Source organism: Lethenteron reissneri, chromosome 71 (genome assembly GCF_015708825.2).
Source record: "Lethenteron reissneri isolate LAM-NWPU_2019-01 chromosome 71, ASM1570882v1, whole genome shotgun sequence".
NCBI classification, from domain to species: Eukaryota; Metazoa; Chordata; class Hyperoartia; order Petromyzontiformes; family Petromyzontidae; genus Lethenteron; species Lethenteron reissneri.
Window position 1 is genome coordinate 2,691,645 of NC_083849.1, and position 23,042 is coordinate 2,714,686.

At 59.5% G+C, this 23,042-nt stretch overlaps 1 protein-coding gene across 1 annotated transcript in view; it reads left to right on the plus strand.

Moving 5' to 3' along the window:
- Positions 1-23,042, plus strand: part of SPTAN1 (spectrin alpha, non-erythrocytic 1) — a 73,723-nt gene that overhangs the window by 31,827 nt on the left and 18,854 nt on the right. The window contains exons 11-21 of the mRNA XM_061580080.1: positions 2,624-2,779; positions 3,383-3,587; positions 7,416-7,597; positions 9,272-9,515; positions 9,727-9,849; positions 10,694-10,911; positions 14,087-14,179; positions 14,868-15,002; positions 15,928-16,076; positions 17,369-17,452; positions 20,021-20,077. Of these exons, the coding sequence (XP_061436064.1) occupies positions 2,624-2,779; positions 3,383-3,587; positions 7,416-7,597; positions 9,272-9,515; positions 9,727-9,849; positions 10,694-10,911; positions 14,087-14,179; positions 14,868-15,002; positions 15,928-16,076; positions 17,369-17,452; positions 20,021-20,077 (1,646 nt within the window). The remainder of the gene's footprint in view (positions 1-2,623; positions 2,780-3,382; positions 3,588-7,415; positions 7,598-9,271; positions 9,516-9,726; positions 9,850-10,693; positions 10,912-14,086; positions 14,180-14,867; positions 15,003-15,927; positions 16,077-17,368; positions 17,453-20,020; positions 20,078-23,042) is intronic.

Below are 23,042 nucleotides of genomic sequence, written 5' to 3' on the forward strand. Positions count from 1 at the left end.
GCCGTATATTTCGAGTTTGTGTGTCTCTGTCATCATCATGGTGGCGAGGAGATGTTTACTACCTCGCCGGGTGTGCAGGAGGTCTTGGGTTCGATCCCAGCCCTGATGACACCTGCTGTATATTTCGAGTTTGTGTGTCTCTGTCATCATCATGGTGGCGAGGAGATGTTTACTACCTCGCCGGGTGTGCAGGAGGTCGTGGGTTCGATCCCAGCCCTGATGACACCTGCTGTATATTTCGAGTTTGTGTGTCTCTGTCATCATCATGGTGGCGAGGAGATGTTTACTACCTCGCCGGGTGTGCAGGAGGTCTTGGGTTCGATCCCAGCCCTGATGACACCTGCTGTATATTTCGAGTTTGTGTGTCTCTGTCATCATCATGGTGGCGAGGAGATGTTTACTACCTCGCCGGGTGTGCAGGAGGTCGTGGGTTCGATCCCAGCCCTGATGACACCTGCTGTATATTTCGAGTTTGTGTGTCTCTGTCATCTTCATGGTGGCGAGGAGATGTTTACTACCTCGCCGGGTGTGCAGGAAGCCGTGGGTTCGATCCCGGACCCTGACGACGCCTGCTGTATATTTCGAGTTTGTGTGTCTCTGTCATCATCATCATGGTGGTTAGGAGATGTTAACTACCTCGCCGGGTGTGCATGAAGTCGTGGGTTCAATCCCAGCCCTGTTGACACTTGCTGTATATTTCGAGTCTGTGTGTCTCTATCATCATCATGGTGGTTAGGAGATGTTAACTACCTCACCTGGTATACAGGAAGTCGTGGGTTCGATCCCAGCCCTGATGACGCCTGCTGTATATTTCGAGTTTGTGTGTCTGTCATCATTATGGTGGTTAGGAGATGTTTACTACCTCACCTGTTATACAGGAGGTGGTGGGTTCGATCCCAGCCCTGATGACGCTTGCTGTATATTTCGAGTCTGTGTGTCTCTATCATCCTCATGGTGGTTAGGAGATGTTAACTACCTCACCTGGTATACAGGAGGTCGTGGGTTCGATTCCAACCCTCACGACGCCTGCTGTATATTTCGAGTTTGTGTGTCTCTGTCATCATCATCATGGTGGTTAGGAGATGTTTACTACCTCGCCGGGTATACAGGAAGTCATGGGTTCGATCCCAGCCCTGGTGACGCTTGCTTCTGTACATTTGGAGTGTGCATCTCTCTCTCTCTGTCCGTGGTCTCGTGGATTTTCCTCTGGGTCCCTCTCACATTTAGAATCGACGTCGCGCGTTTCGAGTATTTGGCTGCTGCCCGAAATCTCCACGAGATGACGATGAGCCACCACGTTGGGCGATCATTCGCGGTGGCCAGTTGAGCTTCTTAAAGAGAGCTACGTAGCTCAGTGGGCCTAGCGCAGAGGTCGCAACCGGGTACCCGATACCCGTACCCTACCCGATACACGGCTACCCGTACCCGGCCGGGTACGGGTACCCATTTGCGACCCTGGTGCGGCCGGGTACGGGTAGGCCGTGAGTCACTGGTGAGTCACCGTTTGTCACTCATTTCCCAACGTCTTGTCTCTTCTCACAATTCAAGTTCTTAGAATCAACCCACCCGCGCCTGCAACATGGCTTCATCCCAGAGGTCGCAATCGGATACCCGTACCCTACTCGTACCCAGCCGGGTATCGGGTAGGGGTACGGGTAGGGTACCCGTTTGCGACCCTGGTGTGGCCGGGTACGGGTAAGGAATCAAAACCCGTTTGCGACCTCTGGCCGAGCGTTGTAGTTTTAGAAGTGTTGGTTCACGACGGTGGCAAGCGACGGCAGACCTCTCATTCCGAATAATGTCACGGGGATCTGTGTGATGGCGCGGAGTAGTAGTATTATTACTTCTATACTACTACTACGGTGAACAAGCGCCGCCACCGCAGTATTAACCAGGGCGGCTTGCCCGATTCGAACCGTGAACCCTCTGCGACAACGAGCGGCGAACGTGTGTCGCCCATGGGCAACGGTCACCGGCCCAAAGTGCGCGAGGATCGATGAATGAATTGCATCTTCTTGGTTCTTTCGGTAAAGTCACGTGACTTTACCGAAAGAACCAAAAAGATGAATCCCTGCAGTCACGGAAGCTTCAAGTCGAAAGAGTGGATTTTAATCGTGCTGCGTGTGTGCTGCGTGTGTGTGTGTGCTGCGTGTGTGCTGCGTGTGTGCTGCGTGTGTGTGTTCTGTGTGTGTGCTGCGTGTGTGTGTGCTGTGTGTGTACTGCGTGCGTGTGTGTGCTGCTTGTGTGCTTGCTGCGTGCGTGTGTGTGCTGTGTGTGCTGCGTGTGTGTGGATGTGCTGTTTGCCACGTGTGTGTGCATGCTGCGTGCTTGTGCTACATGCTGCGTGTGTGTGCTGCGTGTGTGCTGCGTGTGTGCTGCGGGTGTGCTGCGGGTGTGCTGCGCATGTGTGTGTGCTGCGTGTGTGTGTGTGCTGCGTGTGTGTGTGTGCTGCGCGTGCGTGCTGCGTGTGTGTGCCGCGTGCATGTGGATGTGCTGCGTGCCGCGTGTGTGTGTGTGCGTGTGTGTGCGTGCGTGCTGCGTGCATGTGTGTGCATGCTGCGTGCGCATGTGCCGTGTGTGCGTGCCGTGTGTGTGTGCCGCGCGTGTGTGGCGCCCATGGCAGCTGGTGGCGAGGCGTAACGCGCTGCACGAGCGTGCGCTGGCGCGCCGCGCCGCCCTGGAGGACTCGTACCGCCTGCAGCAGTTCTGTCGCGACGCCGACGAGCTCAAGAGCTGGGTCAACGAGAAGATGAAGACGGCCACCGACGAGTCCTACAAGGTGGGCGGACCCCTCACCTCCCATCCTCTCTCTCTCCCTCACCTCCCATCTTCTCATCCTCACCTCCCTCTCTCACCTCCTATCCTCTCTCCCTCACCTCCCTCACCTCCCTCGCCTCCCTCCCTCACCTCCCTCGCCTCCCTCCCTCACCTCCCTCCTTAACCTCCATCCCTCCCTCCCTCCCTCACCTCCCTCACCTCCCTCGCCTCCCTCCCTCACCTCCCTCCCTCACCTCCCTCACCTCCCTACCTCCCTCCCTCACCTCCCTCACCTCCCTCCCTCCACTCCCTCCCTCAACTCTCGCTCCCTTAACCCTCCCTCCCATCTTCTTCTCCTCCTCGTCCACCCTCCTCCTCCAACTTCCACCCTCTTCCCACCCCACCTCTTCCCCCACCCTCCGCCCCCCCACCCCCGTCTATCCCCTTCTCTCCTCCTCTTTCCCTCCCGATGCTCCTTCTCATCATCATCATCATCATCGTCGTCATCGTCCTCCTGCTCGCGCGTGACGCCCCATCGCGTCACCGTGCGAGCCGCACCGTCTTGTCGCCCAGCGTCACCGCCCGCCCCTCCCTTCTGCTCCCCCTCCCCCCCCCCCCCCCCCAGGACCCCACGAACCTGCAGGGCAAGGTGCAGAAGCACCAGGCGTTTGAGGCGGAGCTCTCGGCCAACCAGAGCCGGCTGGAGGCGCTGCAGCAGGGCGGGCAGGAGCTGGTGGAGGGGCGGCACTACGCGGCGGACGACGTGGCCGAGCGAATGCGCGAGGTGCAGGAGCTATGGGCCCGGCTGCAGGACGCCTCCGAGCTCAAAGGTGGCAGCGCCAACAACAACAACAACAACGCCGTCGTCGTCGTCACCGCCAAACGCCATCGTCATCGGCAGTGACGACTCCATCGTCGTCATCGGCAGTGCCATTGCCATCATCGTCACCGGCAGTGCCAACGCCATCCCTGTCACCACCAACTCCATCATCGTCACCGGCAGTGCCAACGCCATCGTCGTCATCGGCAGTGCCAACTTCATCATCGTCACCACCAACTCCATCAGCGTCACCACCAACTCCATCACCGTCATCGCCAACTCCACCATTGTCACCACCAATGCCATCATCATCATCGCCAGTGCCAACTCCACCATCGTCGTCACCACCAATGCCGTCATCATCACCACCAACTCCATCAGCGTCACCACCAACTCCATCACCGGCATTTCCAACTCCACCATTGTCACCACCAATGCCATCATCATCATCGCCAGTGCCAACTCCACCATCGTCGTCACCACCAATGCCGTCATCATCACCACCAACTCCATCAGCGTCACCACCAACTCCATCACCGTCATCGCCAACTCCACCATTGTCACCACCAATGCCATCATCATCATCGCCAGTGCCAACTCCACCATCGTCGTCACCACCAATGCCGTCATCATCACCACCAACTCCATCAGCGTCACCACCAACTCCATCACCGTCATCGCCAACTCCACCATTGTCACCACCAATGCCATCATCATCATCGCCAGTGCCAACTCCACCATCGTCGTCACCACCAATGCCGTCATCATCACCACCAACTCCATCAGCGTCACCACCAACTCCATCACCGTCATCGCCAACTCCACCATTGTCACCACCAATGCCATCATCATCATCGCCAGTGCCAACTCCACCATCGTCGTCACCACCAATGCCGTCATCATCACCACCAACTCCATCACCGTCACCACCAACTCCATCACCGTCATCGCCAACTCCACCATTGTCACCACCAATGCCATCATCATCATCGCCAGTGCCAACTCCACCATCGTCGTCACCACCAATGCCGTCATCATCACCACCAACTCCATCAGCGTCACCACCAACTCCATCACCGTCATCGCCAACTCCACCATTGTCACCACCAATGCCATCATCATCATCGCCAGTGCCAACTCCACCATCGTCGTCACCACCAATGCCGTCATCATCACCACCAACTCCATCAGCGTCACCACCAACTCCCATCACCGGCATTTCCAACTCCACCATTGTCACCACCAATGCCATCATCATCATCGCCAGTGCCAACTCCACCATCGTCGTCACCACCAATGCCGTCATCATCACCACCAACTCCATCAGCGTCACCACCAACTCCATCACCGTCATCGCCAACTCCACCATTGTCACCACCAATGCCATCATCATCATCGCCAGTGCCAACTCCACCATCGTCGTCACCACCAATGCCGTCATCATCACCACCAACTCCATCAGCGTCACCACCAACTCCATCACCGGCATTGCCAACTCCACCATTGTCACCACCAATGCCATCATCATCATCGCCAGTGCCAACTCCACCATCGTCGTGACCACCAATGCCGTCATCATCACCACCAACTCCATCACCGTCATCACCAACTCCATCACCGGCATTTCCAACTCCACCATTGTCACCACCAATGCCATCATCATCATCGCCAGTGCCAACTCCACCATCGTCGTGACCACCAATGCCGTCATCATCACCACCAACTCCATCAGCGTCATCACCAACTCCATCACCGGCATTGCCAACTCCACCATTGTCACCACCAATGCCATCATCATCATCGCCAGTGCCAACTCCACCATCGTCGTCACCACCAATGCCGTCATCATCACCACCAACTCCATCACCGTCATCACCAACTCCATCACCGGCATTTCCAACTCCACCATTGTCACCACCAATGCCATCATCATCATCGCCAGTGCCAACTCCACCATCGTCGTGACCACCAATGCCGTCATCATCACCACCAACTCCATCAGCGTCATCACCAACTCCATCACCGGCATTGCCAACTCCACCATTGTCACCACCAATGCCATCATCATCATCGCCAGTGCCAACTCCACCATCGTCGTCACCACCAATGCCGTCATCATCACCACCAACTCCATCAGCGTCATCACCAACTCCATCACCGGCATTTCCAACTCCACCATTGTCACCACCAATGCCATCATCATCATCGCCAGTGCCAACTCCACCATCGTCGTCACCACCAATGCCGTCATCATCACCACCAACTCCATCAGCGTCACCACCAACTCCATCACCGTCATCGCCAACTCCACCATTGTCACCACCAATGCCATCATCATCATCGCCAGTGCCAACTCCACCATCGTCGTCACCACCAATGCCGTCATCATCACCACCAACTCCATCAGCGTCACCACCAACTCCATCACCGGCATTTCCAACTCCACCATTGTCACCACCAATGCCATCATCATCATCGCCAGTGCCAACGCCATCGTCGTGACCACCAATGCCGTCATCGTCACCACCAACTCCATCAGCGTCACCACCAACTCCATCACCGTCATCGCCAACTCCACCATTGTCACCACCAATGCCATCATCATCATCGCCAGTGCCAACTCCACCATCGTCGTCACCACCAATGCCGTCATCATCACCACCAACTCCATCACCGTCATCACCAACTCCATCACCGGCATTTCCAACTCCACCATTGTCACCACCAATGCCATCATCATCATCGCCAGTGCCAACTCCACCATCGTCGTGACCACCAATGCCGTCATCATCACCACCAACTCCATCAGCGTCATCACCAACTCCATCACCGGCATTGCCAACTCCACCATTGTCACCACCAATGCCATCATCATCATCGCCAGTGCCAACTCCACCATCGTCGTCACCACCAATGCCGTCATCATCACCACCAACTCCATCAGCGTCATCACCAACTCCATCACCGGCATTTCCAACTCCACCATTGTCACCACCAATGCCATCATCATCATCGCCAGTGCCAACTCCACCATCGTCGTCACCACCAATGCCGTCATCATCACCACCAACTCCATCACCGTCATCACCAACTCCATCACCGGCATTTCCAACTCCACCATTGTCACCACCAATGCCATCATCATCATCGCCAGTGCCAACTCCACCATCGTCGTCACCACCAATGCCGTCATCATCACCACCAACTCCATCAGCGTCACCACCAACTCCATCACCGGCATTTCCAACTCCACCATTGTCACCACCAATGCCATCATCATCATCGCCAGTGCCAACTCCACCATCGTCGTCACCACCAATGCCGTCATCATCACCACCAGTGCCAACGCCATCGTCGTGACCACCAATGCCATCATCATCACCACCAGTGCCAACGCCATCGTCGTGACCACCAATGCCATCATCATCACCACCAGTGCCAACTCCATCATCGTCACCACCAACTCCATCAACGTCACCACCAATCCCAACTCCACCATCGTCGTGACCACCAATGCCATCATCATCACCACCAGTGCCAACTCCATCATCGTCACCACCAACTCCATCAACGTCACCACCAATCCCAACTCCACCATCGTCGTGACCACCAATGCCATCATCATCACCACCAGTGCCAACTCCATCATCGTCACCACCAACTCCATCAACGTCACCACCAATCCCAACTCCACCATCGTCACCACCACCAACTCCACCATCGTCGTGACCACCAATCCCAACTCCACCATCGTCGTGACCACCAATGCCGTCATCGTCACCACCAGTGCCAACGCCATGGTCGTTGTTTCTTCCCCTGTGCGCGCCGCGCGGCGTAGGCGTGAAACTTCGCGAAGCAAACCAGCAACAGCAGTTCAACCGCAACGTGGAGGACATCGAGCTGTGGCTGTACGAGGTGGAGGGCCACCTGGCCTCCGAGGACCTCGGCAAGGACCTGACGAGTGTGCACAACCTGCAGCGCAAGCACGCGCTGCTGGAGGCCGACGTGGCGGCGCACCAGGTGCGTCGCTGGCGCACGATGGCGCGCGCGCCCCACCGTCGATCGGTCGTCGTTTCAATCGCTCGCCCACCGCCTCAGCCACTCGCTCACTCGTTTGTTCGTTCACTCGCCCAGTCACTCGCCCACTCACTCGCCCAATCAATCGCCCACTCGCTCGTCCACTCGCTCACAAACTCGCCCACTCGCGCGCCCACTCTTTCGTCTAATCACACTCATTCATTTACACACTCATTCATTTACACACTCATTCACTTGCCCACTCATTCACTCAATCGCCCGCCCACTCGCCTACTCACTCATTCGCCCACAAACTTTATCACTCACTCGCACTTATTCACTCACCCACTCATCGCCCACTCGCGCTCATTCACTCACCCACTCATTCAGTCACCCAATCAATCACTCGCCCACCCACTCTCTCGCGCACCCACTTGCTCGTGCACCCACTTGCTCGTGCACCCACTTGCTCGCGCACCCACTTGCTCGCGCACCCACTTGCTCGTGCACCCACTTGCTCGTGCACCCACTTGCTCGTGCACCCACTTGCTCGCGCACCCACTTGCTCGTGCACCCACTTGCTCGCGCACCCACTTGCTCGCGCACCCACTTGCTCGCGCACCCACTTGCTCGCGCACCCACTTGCTCGCGCACCCACTTGCTCGCGCACCCACTTGCTCGCGCACCCAACTTGCTCGGCACCCACTTGCTCGTGCACCCACTTGCTCGCGCACCCACTTGCTCGTGCACCCACTTGCTCGTGCACCCACTTGCTCGCGCACCCACTTGCTCGCGCACCCACTTGCTCGTGCACCCACTTGCTCGTGCACCCACTTGCTCGCGCACCCACTTGCTCGTGCACCCACTTGCTCGTGCACCCACTTGCTCGTGCACCCACTTGCTCGTGCACCCACTTGCTCGTGCACCCACTTGCTCGCGCACCCACTTGCTCGCGCACCCACTTGCTCCGTGCACCCACTTGCTCGCGCACCCACTTGCTCGTGCACCCACTGCTCGTGCAACCCACTTGCTCGCGCACCCACTTGCTCGCGCACACCACTTGCTCGTGCACCCACTTGCTCGTGCACCCACTTGCTCGCGCACCCACTTGCTCGTGCACCCACTTGCTCGTGCACCCACTTGCTCGCGCACCCACTTGCTCGTGCACCCACTTGCTCACTTCATCGCCCACTCATTCATCCACTCACACTTATTCACTCGCCCACTCGCCCACTCATTCACTCACACACTCATTCGCTCTCACACTTATTCACTCTCACACTCATTCACTCCCACACTTATTCACTCACCCACTTACTCGCCCACTCACTCGCCCACTCGCACGCCCACTCACTTGCCCACTCGCACTCATTCACTCACCCACTCATTCACTCATTCACTCTCACACTTATTCACTCACTCCCCCACTTACTCGCCCACTCACACGCCCACTCATTCGCTCTCGCACCCACTCCACTCGCCCATTCACCCGCCCACCCACTCACTCACCCACTCAACCACTCATTCACTCACCCAACCACTCACTCACTCGCGCGATTAAGACTCCCCCGTCCTTGCAGTCGCTCGACTATTTCTCGCCTGCCTTGAAACCAAAACCAAACTCGAACCTTGAACTCTCGCCCTGCCCACCCGCCCGCCCACCCCGCCCTTTGCCAGGACCGTATCGACGGAGTGAGCATCCAGGCGAAGCAGTTCCAGGAGGCGGGTCACTTTGACGCGGACGCCATCCGCACCAAGCAGGAGGACCTGGTGGGTCGCTACGAGGCCTTGCGCGAGCCCATGGCCGCTCGCAAGCAGAAGTTGGCCGACTCGCTGCGTCTGCAGCAGCTGTTCCGTGACACGGAGGACGAGGAGACCTGGATCCGCGAGAAGGAGCCCGTGGCCGCCTCTACCAACCGAGGTGAGTTGGGGGGGAGAGTGTGTGGGTTCTACCAAGTGTGGTGAGGTCATGGGGGGGTTGGAGTGAGTGGGTTCTACCAACTGTGGTGAGGTCATGGGGGGGGAGTGAGTGGGTTCTACCAACTGTGGTGAGGTCATGGGGGGGTTGGAGTGTGGGTTCTACCACCGCTCCTGAATGCTGCTGCTGCTGCTGTGCTCGCTCGTGGCTGCAGGCAAGGACCTGATCGGCGTGCAGAACCTGCTCAAGAAGCACCAGGCGCTGCAGGCGGAGATCGCGGGCCACGAGCCACGCATCCGCGCCGTCGAGCAGAAGGGGGGCGCCATGGTGGACGAGGGTAAGGCGCTCACCCGCGGCACCGACAACGGTCACTTTCACCGCGCCCGGCGCGACGCCGTGACCGACACGGCGCCGCCACCGTAACACGACACCACCACACCCGCCACAATCCTACCGCACACCGGCGTGACGCCGTGACCAACGCAGCACCGCCACCGTACCACTACACCACCGCCACACCCGCCACAATCCGCCACCACCACCGTACCACTACACCACCGCCACACCCGCCACAATCCGCCACCACCACCGTACCACTACACCACCGCCACACCCGCCACAATCCGCCACCACCACCGTACCACTACACCACCGCCACACCCGCCACAATCCGCCACCACCACCGTACCACTGCACCACCGCCGCACCCGCCACAATCCTACCGCGCACCGACCTCATGCCGTGACCGACGCGGCACCACCACCACCACCGTACTACCACTACACCACCGCCACACCCGCCACAATCCTACCGCGCACCGACCTCATGCCGTGACCGACGCGGCACCACCACCACCACCGTACTACCACTACACCACCGCCGCACCCGCCACAATCCTACCGCGCACCGACCTCATGCCGTGACCGACGCGGCACCACCACCACCACCGTACTACCACTACACCACCGCCGCACCCGCCACAATCCTACCGCGCACCGACCTCATGCCGTGACCGACGCGGCACTACCACCACCACCGTACTACCACTACACCACCGCCACACCCGCCACAATCCTACCGCACACCGGCGTGACGCCGTCACCAACACGGCACCGCCACCGTACTACCGCTGCACCGCCGCCGCACCCGCCACAATCCTACCGCGCCCGCCGTCCGCCCAGGCCACTTTGCCAAGGAGGAGATTGCGGGCAAGCTGGCGCAGCTGGGCGACCGCTGGGACGGCCTCAAGGCGAAGGCGGCGCAGCGCCGGCAGGACCTGGAGGACTCGCTGCAGGCCCAGCAGTACTTTGCCGACGCCAACGCGGCCGAGAGCTGGATGCGCGAGAAGGAGCCCATCGTGGGCAGCGGCGACTACGGCAAGGATGAGGACTCCGCCGAGGTGTTGCCACAGCCCTCACCACCTCGCTCACCACGCTCACCTCGCTCACCACCTCACTCGTCACGCTCGCTCACTCACCACTACGGCAAGGATGAGGACTCCGCCGAGGTGTTGCCACAGCCCTCACCAGCTCGCTCACCACGCTCACCACCTCGCTCACCTCGCTCACTCACCACCTCGCTCGCTCGCTCACCACTACGGCAAGGATGAGGACTCCGCCGAGGTGTTGCCACAGCCCTCACCACCTCGCTCACCACGCTCGCTCGCTCACCACCTCACTCGTCACGCTCGCTCACTACGCTCGGTCGCTCACCACGCTCACCTCGCTCACCACGCTCACCTCACTCGCTCACCACCTCACTCGTCACGCTCGCTCACTCACCACTATGGCAAGGATGAGGACTCCGCCGAGGTGTTGCCACAGCCCTCACCACCTCGCTCACCACGCTCGCTCGCTCACCACGCTCACCTCGCTCACCACGCTCACCTCACTCGCTCACCACCTCACTCGTCACGCTCGCTCACCACGCTCGGTCGCTCACCACGCTCACCTCGCTCACCACGCTCACCTCGCTCACCACGCTCACCTCACTCGCTCACCACCTCACTCGTCACGCTCGCTCACCACGCTCGGTCGCTCACCACGCTCACCTCGCTCACCACGCTCACCTCACTCGCTCACCACCTCACTCGTCACGCTCGCTCACCACGCTCGGTCGCTCACCACGCTCACCTCGCTCACCACGCTCACCTCACTCGCTCACCACCTCACTCGTCACGCTCGCTCACTCACCACTATGGCAAGGATGAGGACTCCGCCGAGGTGTTGCCACAGCCCTCACCACCTCGCTCACCACGCTCGCTCGCTCACCACGCTCACCTCGCTCACCACGCTCACCTCACTCGCTCACCACCTCACTCGTCACGCTCGCTCACCACGCTCGGTCGCTCACCACGCTCACCTCGCTCACCACGCTCACCTCGCTCACCACGCTCACCTCACTCGCTCACCACCTCACTCGTCACGCTCGCTCACCACGCTCGGTCGCTCACCACGCTCACCTCGCTCACCACGCTCACCTCACTCGCTCACCACCTCACTCGTCACGCTCGCTCACCACGCTCGGTCGCTCACCACGCTCACCTCGCTCACCACGCTCACCTCACTCGCTCACCACCTCACTCGTCACGCTCGCTCACTCACCACTATGGCAAGGATGAGGACTCCGCCGAGGTGTTGCCACAGCCCTCACCACCTCGCTCGCCACGCTCGGTCACCACCTCGCTCACCACGCTCGCTCACTCACCACGCTCACCTCGGTCACTCACCACCTCGCTTACCTCGCTCACTCACCACCTCGCTCGCTCACCACTACGGCAAGGATGAGGACTTCGCCGAGGTGGGGGCCACGTGCTGCTGTCGCAGCCCCCGCGTCGCCACACTCGCTCACTCGCCTCGCTCGCTCACCATCTCACTCGCCACGCTCGCTCACCACCTCGCTCGCCACGCTTGCTCACTGTATGATGAGGCAATGGGTCTCTGTGTGATGAGTCTGTGGGTCTCTGTGTGATGAGTCTGTGGGTCTCTGTGTGATGAGTCTGTGGGTCTCTGTGTGATGAGTCTGTGGGTCTCTGTGTGATGAGTCTGTGGGTCTCTGTGTGAAGAGTCTGTGGGTCTCTGTGTGGTGAGTCTGTGGGTCTCTGTGTGGTGAGTCTGTGTGGTGATTCTGTGGGTCTCTGTGTGGTGAGTCTGTGGGTCTCTGTGTGGTGAGTCTGTGGGTCTCTGTGTGATGAGTCTGTGGGTCTCTGTGTGATGAGTCTGTGGGTCTCTGTGTGGTGAGTCTATGGCTCTGTGTGGTGAGTCTGTGGGTCTCTGTGTGATGAGTCTGTGGGTCTCTGTGTGATGAGTCTGTGTGTCTCTGTGTGATGAGTCTGTGTGTCTCTGTGTGGTGAGTCTGTGGGTCTCTGTGTGGTGAGTCTGTGTGTCTCTGTGTGGTGAGTCTGTGGGTCTCTGTGTGGTGAGTCTGTGTGTCTCTGTGTGGTGAGTCTGTGGGTCTCTGTGTGATGAGTCTGTGGGTCTCTGTGTGATGAGTCTGTGGGTCTCTGTGTGATGAGTCTGTGGGTCTCTGTGTGATGAGTCTGTGGGTCTCTGTGTGAAGAGTCTGTGTGTCTCTGTGTGATGAGTCTGTGTGTCTCTGTGTGGTGAGTCTGTGGGTCTCTGTGTGGTGAGTCTGTGTGTCTCTGTGTGGTGAGTCTGTGGGTCTCTGTGTGGTGAGTCTGTGTGTCTCTGTGTGGTGAGTCTGTGGGTCTCTGTGTGATGAGTCTGTGGGTCTCTGTGTGATGAGTCTGTGGGTCTCTGTGTGATGAGTCTGTGGGTCTCTGTGTGATGAGTCTGTGGGTCTCTGTGTGAAGAGTCTGTGGGTCTCTGTGTGGTGAGTCTGTGTGTCTCTGTGTGGTGAGTCTGTGGGTCTCTGTGTGGTGAGTCTGTGTGGTGATTCTGTGGGTCTCTGTGTGGTGAGTCTGTGGGTCTCTGTGTGGTGAGTCTGTGGGTCTCTGTGTGATGAGTCTGTGGGTCTCTGTGTGGTGAGTCTATGGCTCTGTGTGGTGAGTCTATGGCTCTCTGTGTGGTGAGTCTGTGGGTCTCTGTGTGGTGAGTCTGTGGCTCTGTGTGGTGAGTCTATGGTTCTGTGTGGTGAGTCTATGGCTCTGTGTGGTGAGTCTATGGCTCTGTGTGGTGAGTCTATGGCTCTGTGTGGTGAGTCTGTGGGTCTCTGTGTGGTGAGTCTGTGGCTCTCTGTGTGGTGAGTCTATGGCTCTCTGTGTGGTGAGTCTATGGCTCTCTGTGTGGTGAGTCTATGGCTCTGTGTGGTGAGTCTATGGCTCTCTGTGTGGTGAGTCTATGGCTCTCTGTGTGGTGAGTCTATGGCTCTCTGTGTGGTGAGTCTATGGGTCTCTGTGTGAGGCTGTAGTCCACAGACCCACACAGTGAGCGCGACCCGCCCCACTCGTGGAGCCCACAGAACTGAGACTGCGACCTCGGCTCCACGCGGGTGGCATCGCGTGGGCCGCAGGGACCACACGAGCAACGCTGACCCCCCCCCGTGTGACCCCTGCCCCCCCCCCGTCTCCCTCGTGACCCCGCCGATGACCCCCCCCCACCTTCGCGTGACCCCAGGCCCTGCTGAAGAAGCACGAGGCGCTGATGTCGGACCTGGTGGCGTACGGCAGCACCATCCAGGCGCTGCGCGAGCAGGCGCAGGCGTGTCGCGTAAGCACCGCACCGCTCGCACCGCAGTCGCCACGCACCGAGACACGGCACGCAGTCGCCACGCACCGCACTCTCCACGCACCGCACAACCTCGCACCGCACTCGCCACCCACCGCAGTCGCCACGCGCCGAGACACGTCACGTACACACGCCGCACTTGCCCTCGCGGCCGGTTGCAGGCTACGTAGTGGGGAAGGGTCCCTTTGTCTCTGCCTGTGTGCGTGCACAGCGGGTAGCGCTACGCCGCGCTACGAACCCGGCGACCCGAGTTCGATTCCCGCTCACGGCCACCAACACCACCGGTGACGATTATCCCATCCGGTCCTGGGCCTCCTCCCCTAGGTCGACTCGGCCTCAAATGAGTACCCGGTGTAGCGATGTGTAGTAAACACCGGCACCGCGGAGACAAAGGCGGTCGGACGAGACGCTGCTCGCTAACAGCACTTGCCCCAAAAGTATGTCAAGGCTATGTGTGACGGGGGGGACCTTTGTCTTGTTACGGGGAGTAAACACCGGCACCGGGGAGACAAAGACGGCCGGGGGGGGTGGGGGTTGGCCGGCAACCACGCCCGGCAAGGCGCGCCGTGCCGGCCTTCGCGGCGCTTGCCCCGGCGGTCTGTCGGGGCGACGCGGCGGGGTCGGATGGGGGGTGGTGGTTGTTGACCGTCGCCTTCGTGTTGGGGCGCAGCAACAAGTGGCACCGCTGGACGACGGCACGGGCAAGGAGCTGGTGCTGGTGCTGTACGACTACCAGGAGAAGAGCCCGCGGGAGGTCACCATGAAGAAGGGCGACGTGCTCACCCTGCTCAACAGCACCAACAAGGCACGGCGCACCGCGCACCGCGCACACGGCACACCGCACACGGCACCGCACCGCGCCGCTGCATCAGGGCACCGCGCCGTCAATAACGCCGCCCCTCCCGTGCGGTGTGGCAGGACTGGTGGAAGGTGGTGGAGGTGTGTGTGTGTGTGTGGTGGTGGTGGTGGTGGTGACGTTGTGGTGGCGACGATGTGGTCGTGTAACGTGTGCGGTGTGGTGGAAGATGGAGGTGTGTGTGGTGGTGGTTGTAGCGTTGCGGTGGAGAAGTTGTGGTCGTGTAACGTGTGCGGTGTGGTAGGACCGGTGGAAGGTGGTGGAGGTGTGTGTGGTGGTGGTGGTGCTGACGTTGTGGTGGCGACGATGTGGTCGTGTAACGTGTGCGGTGTGGTGGAAGATGGAGGTGTGTGTGGTGGTGCTGGTGGTAACGTTGTAGTGGAGACGACGTGGTAGTGTAATGTGTGTGGTGTGGTAGGACCGGTGGAAGGTGGTGGAGGTGTGTGTGGTGGTGGTGGTAACGTTGTGGTGGAGACGTCGTGGTAGTGTAACGTGTGTGGTGTGGCAGGACCGGTGGAAGGTGGTGGAGGTGTGTGTGGTGGTGGTGGTAACGTTGCGGTGGGGGCGACGTGGTAGTGTAATGTGTGCGGTGTGGCAGGTCTGGTGGACGCTGGAGGTGTGTGTGTGTGTGCGTGCGTGCGGTGGTGGCGACATTGAGTGTGGCACGGCAGGATTGGTGGAAGGCGGACGTGTGTGTGTGTGCGGCGGTGGTAACGAGGTGGTAGCGTGGTGGCAACGTTGTGGCGACGTGTGTGGCACGGCAGGACTGGTGGAAGGTGGTGGAGGTGTGTGTGTGTGCGTGCGGCAGTGGTAACGTTGTGGTAACGTGGTGGTAACGTGGTGGTAACGTTGTGGCGACGTTGTGGCACGGCAGGACTGGTGGAAGGTGGAGGTGAACGACCGCCAGGGCTTCGTGCCGGCCGCCTACGTCAAGAAGCTGGACGCGTCGCAGTCGGCGTCGCGCGAGAACCTCCTGGACGAGTCGGGCAGTATCCCCGCCCGGCAGGAGCAGATCGACACCCAGTGAGTGGGGGGCGGGGGGCGGGGACACGTGTGGGTGGGTGGTGTAGCGGTGTGTAAGGTGTGTGTACGTGTGTGTGCGTGTGCGGTGACGTCACCGCCACTTAGTGGCGAATGGCGGTTGTTGTTGTTGTGTGTGCGCGTGGATTTTTACACGAGTGTAAGGAGTGTGTGCGAGTGTGGTGCTGGCCACCCCCCCTCCTCGTGTGCCAGAGTGCCGGCCTTCATAGGCGCTGCTACTCGCTAACAGCACTTGCCCCAACAGTGTGTTCAGACTATACGGGGGTTCTTTGTCTTTGTGTGGGGAGCGGTCGGGGGAACTGGTGCAGCATAAGCCAGTCACCAGAGGTCGCAAACGGGTTTTGATTCCTTACCCGTACCCTACCCGAAATGAGTGACAAACGGTGACTCACCAGTGACTCACGGCCTACCCGTACCCGGCCGCACCAGGGTCGCAAACGGCTACCCGTACCCGGCCATCGGGTAGGGTATCGGGTACCCGGTTGCGACTTCTGCCAGTCACCCATGGCACCTGCAGGGTCTGTCCCGTGACCTCTTGCCGGCGGGCGTTCGACACTTCACGCGATAACCTTGAAGTGCACCGCGCCTGGCACAAGCGCCGCGGTGATGTCACCGCCGCTTAGTGGCGAATGGCGGTTGTTGTTGTGGGGCTGCGGTGGTGCTATCTGCCAGTCACCTCCGCCGGCACCTGGGTCTGTCCCCGTGCCCTCCTGCCAGCAGCAGCAGCAGCGAAAGCCTTCGGCATTTCACGTGCACCTGGCCTGGCACGGCGCCTTGGTGACGTCACCGCCGCTTGGTGGCGAAGGGCGGGTGTTGGGCATGTCGCGGCAGGGAGAGCCGAGTTCGATTCCCCGTTCGCGACCCATAGCAGTGGCCTCCCCCAAGGTCAACTTGGCCTGAAATGTGTGCCTGGTGCGACGTGTAAAACATCGGCACTGGGGAGACAAAGGCGACCGGGCGGGGGTGGTGGTGCCCGCCAGCGGCGCTGGTCGTGGTGTGCGTCTGTGGATGGTTGTGCCGAGTGGTGCTGTGACGGTCTGGGAGCGTGAAGGGTCAACGGCAACAACAACAACAACGCGGCCTCCACTGTGGCCTCCGCACGGCCCTGCCCTGACACTTGTCTCCCACCGCCCGGCCCATCCCACCCTCGCCCCATACCCCATACCACATCCTCCTCGTCCTCACCTCTTCCGTGTGTCCGCGTCCTCCTCCTCCTGTGCTCTGTGTGCAATAATCCACCCACCCACCTCCTCCCTCGCCCGCCCGTCGTGAAGCGAGTCGTTCACGGCGTACTACAGCCTGGCCGTGGACGTGGGCCCCGACGCGCCAGCCCCCCCGCTGCTCTCGGCTTCCCTGAAGTAGGAGCTGGGATCTTAACGCAGCCAATACCCACACCCCCCCCCCGCCTCCCCCGCCTCCCCGCCCCACCTCGGTGCAGAGTGGGATAGACTCCCGGTGCATTGTGGGTCTCTAGTGCAGTGTGGGATAGACCCTGGTGCATTGTGGGATAGACTCCCGGTGCATTGTGGGTCTCTAGTGCAGTGTGGGATAGACCCTGGTGCATTGTGGGATAGACTCCCGGTGCATTGTGGGTCTCTAGTGCAGTGTGGGATAGACCCTGGTGCATTGTGGGATAGACCCCAGTGCATTGTGGGTCTCTAGTGCAGTGTGGGATAGACCCCGGTGCATTGTGGGTCTCTAGTGCAGTGTGGGATAGACCCCGGTGCATTGTGGGTCTCTAGTGCAGTGTGGGATAGACTCCCGGTGCATTGTGGGTCTCTAGTGCAGTGTGGGATAGACTCCCGGTGCAGTGTGGGTCTCTAGTGCATTGTGGGATAGACTCCCGGTGCAGTGTGGGTCTCTAGTGCATTGTGGGATAGACTCCCGGTGCATTGTGGGTCTCTAGTGCATTGTGGGATAGACTCCCGGTGCAGTGTGGGTCTCTAGTGCATTGTGGGATAGACTCCCGGTGCATTGTGGGTCTCTAGTGCAGTGTGGGATAGACCCCAGTGCATTGTGGGTCTCTAGTGCAGTGTGGGATAGACCCCGGTGCATTGTGGGTCTCTAGTGCAGTGTCGGATAGACCCCGGTGTATTGTGGGTCTCTAGTGCAGTGTGGGATAGACCCCGGTGCATTGTGGGTCTCTAGTGCAGTGTGGGATAGACTCCCGGTGCATTGTGGGTCTCTAGTGCAGTGTGGGATAGACCCCAGTGCATTGTGGGTCTCTGGTGCAGTGTGGGATAGACTCCCGGTGCATTGTGGGTCTCTAGTGCAGTGTGGGATAGACCCCGGTGCATTGTGGGTCTCTAGTGCAGTGTGGGATAGACTCCCGGTGCATTGTGGGTCTCTAGTGCAGTGTGGGATAGACCCCAGTGCATTGTGGGTCTCTAGTGCAGTGTGGGATAGACCCCGGTGCATTGTGGGTCTCTAGTGCAGAGTGGGATAGACTCCCGGTGCATTGTGGGTCTCTAGTGCAGTGTGGGATAGACTCCCGGTGCATTGTGGGTCTCTAGTGCAGTGTGGGATAGACCCCGGTGCATTGTGGGTCTCTAGTGCAGAGTGGGATAGACTCCCGGTGCATTGTGGGTCTCTAGTGCAGTGTGGGATAGACTCCTGGTGCATTGTGGGTCTCTAGTGCAGTGTGGGATAGACCCCGGTGCATTGTGGGTCTCTAGTGCAGTGTGGGATAGACCCCGGTGCATTGTGGGTCTCTAGTGCAGTGTGGGATAGACCCCGGTGCATTGTGGGTATCTGGTGCATCGTGGGATAGACCCCGGTGCATTGTGGGTCTCTGGTGCAGTGTGGGATAGACCCCGGTGCATTGTGGGTCTCTGGTGCAGTGTGGAATAGACCCCGGTGCATTGTGGGTCTCTGGGGCAGAGTGGGATAGACCCCGGTGCATTGTGGGTCTCTGGTGCAGTGTGGGATAGACCCCGGTGCATTGTGGGTCTCTGGTGCAGTGTGGAATAGACCCCGGTGCATTGTGGGTCTCTGGGGCAGAGTGGGATAGACTCCCGGTGCATTGTGGGTCTCTGGGGCAGTGTGGGATAGACCCCGGTGCATTGTGGGTCTCTGGTGCATTGTGGGATAGGCCCCAGTGCATTGTGGGTCTCTGGTGCAGTCTATGGGGGTCATCCCTTAGCAGCCCCCCTGGGAGCCTCACCACTTCCACCACATCACTCTCGACCACCCCCCCCCCCCTCCGCACTGTCGACCGCCTCCATGTCATCGCTCGTCCGTCGTTTGACCTCCTCCCATCATCCCACACTCGCCGAGTTGTCAACGGCCTGCCGCTGCTACTGCCGCCACCACGGCCTCTGTCCGTCTGTGCCTTGCTCTGTCTCTCTGTCTCTCGCTCTGTCTCTGTGTCTCTCTGTCTCTCTCTGTCTTTGTGTCTCTCTCGCTCTTTCTCTGTCTCTCTCTGTCTCTGTGCCTCGCTCTGTCTCTCTCTGTCTCTCTCGCTCTGTCTCTCTCTGTCTCTCTGTCTTGCTGTCTCTCTCTCGCCCTGTCTCTCTCTGTCTCTGTCTCTCTCTGTCTCTCGCTTTGTCTCTCTCTCTGTCTCTTTCTCTCTCTCTGTCTCGCTCTGTCTCTCTGTCTCGCTCTGTCTCTGTCTGTCTCTGTCTCTCTCTGTCTCTCTCTTTCTCTCTCTCTGTCTCGCTCTGTCTCTCTGTCTCGCTCTGTCTCTCTGTCTCGCTCTGTCTCTCTGTCTCGCTCTGTCTCTCTGTCTCGCTCTGTCTCTCTGTCTCGCTCTGTCTCTCTATGTCTCTCTGCGAACGCTGTTGTCTCACCCCACGGGTACGGCTGCGCTGCCGTGCCCCCCCCCACTACCCCCTCCCAACACTACCCCCACCCCCACTGTGTGCTCTCTAACGCTGCTCCCCCACCGCACCCCCCTCGCCCGCTCTCACGCTGGACGCCTGCATCAGGAGTGTTGCGAAGGAGACGGGCAGTGTCTCCCAGCGCATGCAGCAGATTCAGGACCTGTGAGTAGGCGCTGTCGCCCCCCCCCACTGCTGCCCCCCACTGCTGCCCCCCACTGCTGCCCCCCACTGCTGCCCCTCTCGCCTGCCCCCCCCCACCACCGGGCTGCCCTCCCCTTCGTCGTCCCGCATGCACGTTGGAGGTATGGGGGGGGGGACCGCATGCGTATCGGGCACGTGACGGTGATGTTAGTGGCGGTGACGGTGATGTTAGTGGCGGTGGCGATGGTGGTGACGGTGATGTTAGTGGCGATGGTGGTGAAGGTTGCGGTGATGTTAGTGGCCGTGGTGACGGTTGCGGTGACGGTGATGTTAGTGGCGGTGGCGATGGTGATGGTGACAGTTGCGGTGACAGTGGCGGTGATGTTAGTGGCGGTGGCGATGGTGGTGACGGTAACGGTTGCGGTGACGGTGGCGGCGACAGCGATGCAGCGGCTCGCGATGCAGTGGCTCGCGATGCACGCGTCGGTCGGTTTCCTACGCGCGCGGACGACCATTGACGACGACACGGCGCCCGAGCGAGATGGGGGACGGCTCCTGTGGCGGGAGCCATGAGTTTCCGATCAAGTATCGTGGTGTGTGGAGTTTTTAGTAGTGTAGTGTTATCGTGTCGCGTTCGTACGCTGAACTTGTTTCGCACCGCCGCACGTAACCAACCGTGCCAATAATTATCGGAGGTGCGGGGCACAAGGACAACCAACTAAAACACAACAACAATCGGCTCTAAAGAAACGCTTTTGGCAGTCGCGACGATGATATCGGAAGGGGAAGAGCGTTCCAGACGGCAATCGGTGCCTCCGGCGGTTCGTGGTGCGCCGGTGAGGATCGCCGCTGTTTCATGGTTCCGGTTCCTTCTCCGCATCGGGACGCCCCCCCGCCCCGCCCTACCTCGCCACCTCATCGCTGCTTGGTTGGAAGCGTGGCTCTCCCGCGCGCCGGGTGGCGCCGCCTACAACGCCGCCACCGCCCCGGTTTCACCGCCCGCATGCCCGGCCAATCACCTCGGTGTCGTGCCGCCCCCCCCCCCCCCCGCTCGCCCGCTCTGTTGCTCCCCAATTCGTCAAGGACATTGCGGGAGAGATTTGAGGTCACCCTGGGATGATGTGCGATGGGAGGATTAATTTAATCCTGGCTGCAATGCATCTTTGGGAGGAATACATAAAATTTCGATTGAAAGCTTTCGTGACTGCAGGGATTCATCTTCTTGGTTCTTTCGGTAAAGTCACGTAGAAGGGAAGTAATAAAATAATAAAAATAAAACATAATACAATAATTACATTTCGATTTAAAGCTTTCGTGACTGCAGGGATTCATCTTCTTGGTTCTTTCGGTAAAGTCACGTAGAAGGGAAGTAATAAAATAATAAAAATAAAACATAATACAATAATTACATTTCGATTTAAAGCTTTCGTGACTGCAGGGATTCATCTTCTTGGTTCTTTCGGTAAAGTCGCCACGTAGAAGGGAAATAATAAAATAAAATAATAAAAACAAAACGTAATAAAATAATTCTCACGACGTTTCGGCCACAATGCAAGCAGCCGTCCTCAGGTGAAGAATAGGTCTGTCAGAAAGACTCTGTCTATTTTATTTTATTATTTCCATTCTACGTGACTTTACCGAAAGAACCAAGAAGATGAATACATTAAGTGAAATACGCCGTTGGACGATTAATGTCACCCGAGGTGAAATGCATTGTGGGCAGATTAAATGCATGCTGGGTGCAATGCATCATGGGAGGATTAAGCTCACTGTGGAAGGTGAAATGCATTGTGGGGGGATAAGATCATCATCCTCGGTGAAATGCATTGTGGGAGGAGAAGCTTGTATTTCGCTCCTGGGTTTAAAGCTTCGAGTTTTAAAATCGTGTGGGCGTCGTTTGACTGTGCGGTTCTGTCCCTGCGTGTACGCTACTCCCCCCACCTCCCCCACCGCCCCCCACAATGCCCCAATCCCCCCCACCACGGCCCTCACCACCTCAACCACCTACACCACCCCCACCACCCCCACCACCTCCACCACCCCCGCCACCTACACCACTCCCACCACCTCCACCACTCCCACCATCTCCACCACCTCCACCACCCCACCACCTACACCACCCCCACCACCTCCACCATTCTCACCATCTCCATCTCCACCACCCCCACCACTCCCACCATCTCCACCACCTCCACCACTCCCACCACCTACACCACCCCCACCACCTACACCACTCTCACCATCTCCACCACCACCACTCCCACCATCTCCACCAACTACACCACCCCCACCACTCCCACCACCACCTCCACCACCCCCACCACCCCCACCACTCTCACCACCTCCATCGGCCCACCCACTCCCACCACTCTGACCACCTCCATCGGCCCACCCCACTCCCACATTCCCCCACTGCCCCCCACGCCGCCCACCCCCCATCTCCACCACCTCCACCACCCCCACCACCACCTCCACCACTCCCACCATCTCCACCACCTCTACCACCTCCACCACCTCCACCACCCCCACCACCTACACCACCCCCACCACCTCCACCACCCCCACCACCACCTCCACCACTCCCACCATCTCCACCACCTCTACCACCTCCACCACCTCCACCACCCCCACCACCTACACCACCCCCACCACCTCCACCACCCCCACCACCACCTCCACCACTCCCACCATCTCCACCACCTCTACCATCTCCACCACCTCTACCACCTCCACCACCTCCACCACCCCCACCACCTACACCACCCCCACCACCTCCACCACCCCCACCACCACCTCCACCACTCCCACCATCTCCACCTCCCCCACCACCTACACCACCCCCACCTCCTCCACCACTCCCACCATCTCCACCACCACCTACACCACCTCCACCAACCCCTACCACCTACACCACCCCCACCACCTCCACCACTCCCACCATCTCCACCACCTCCACCACCTCCACCACCCCCACCACCATCTCCAC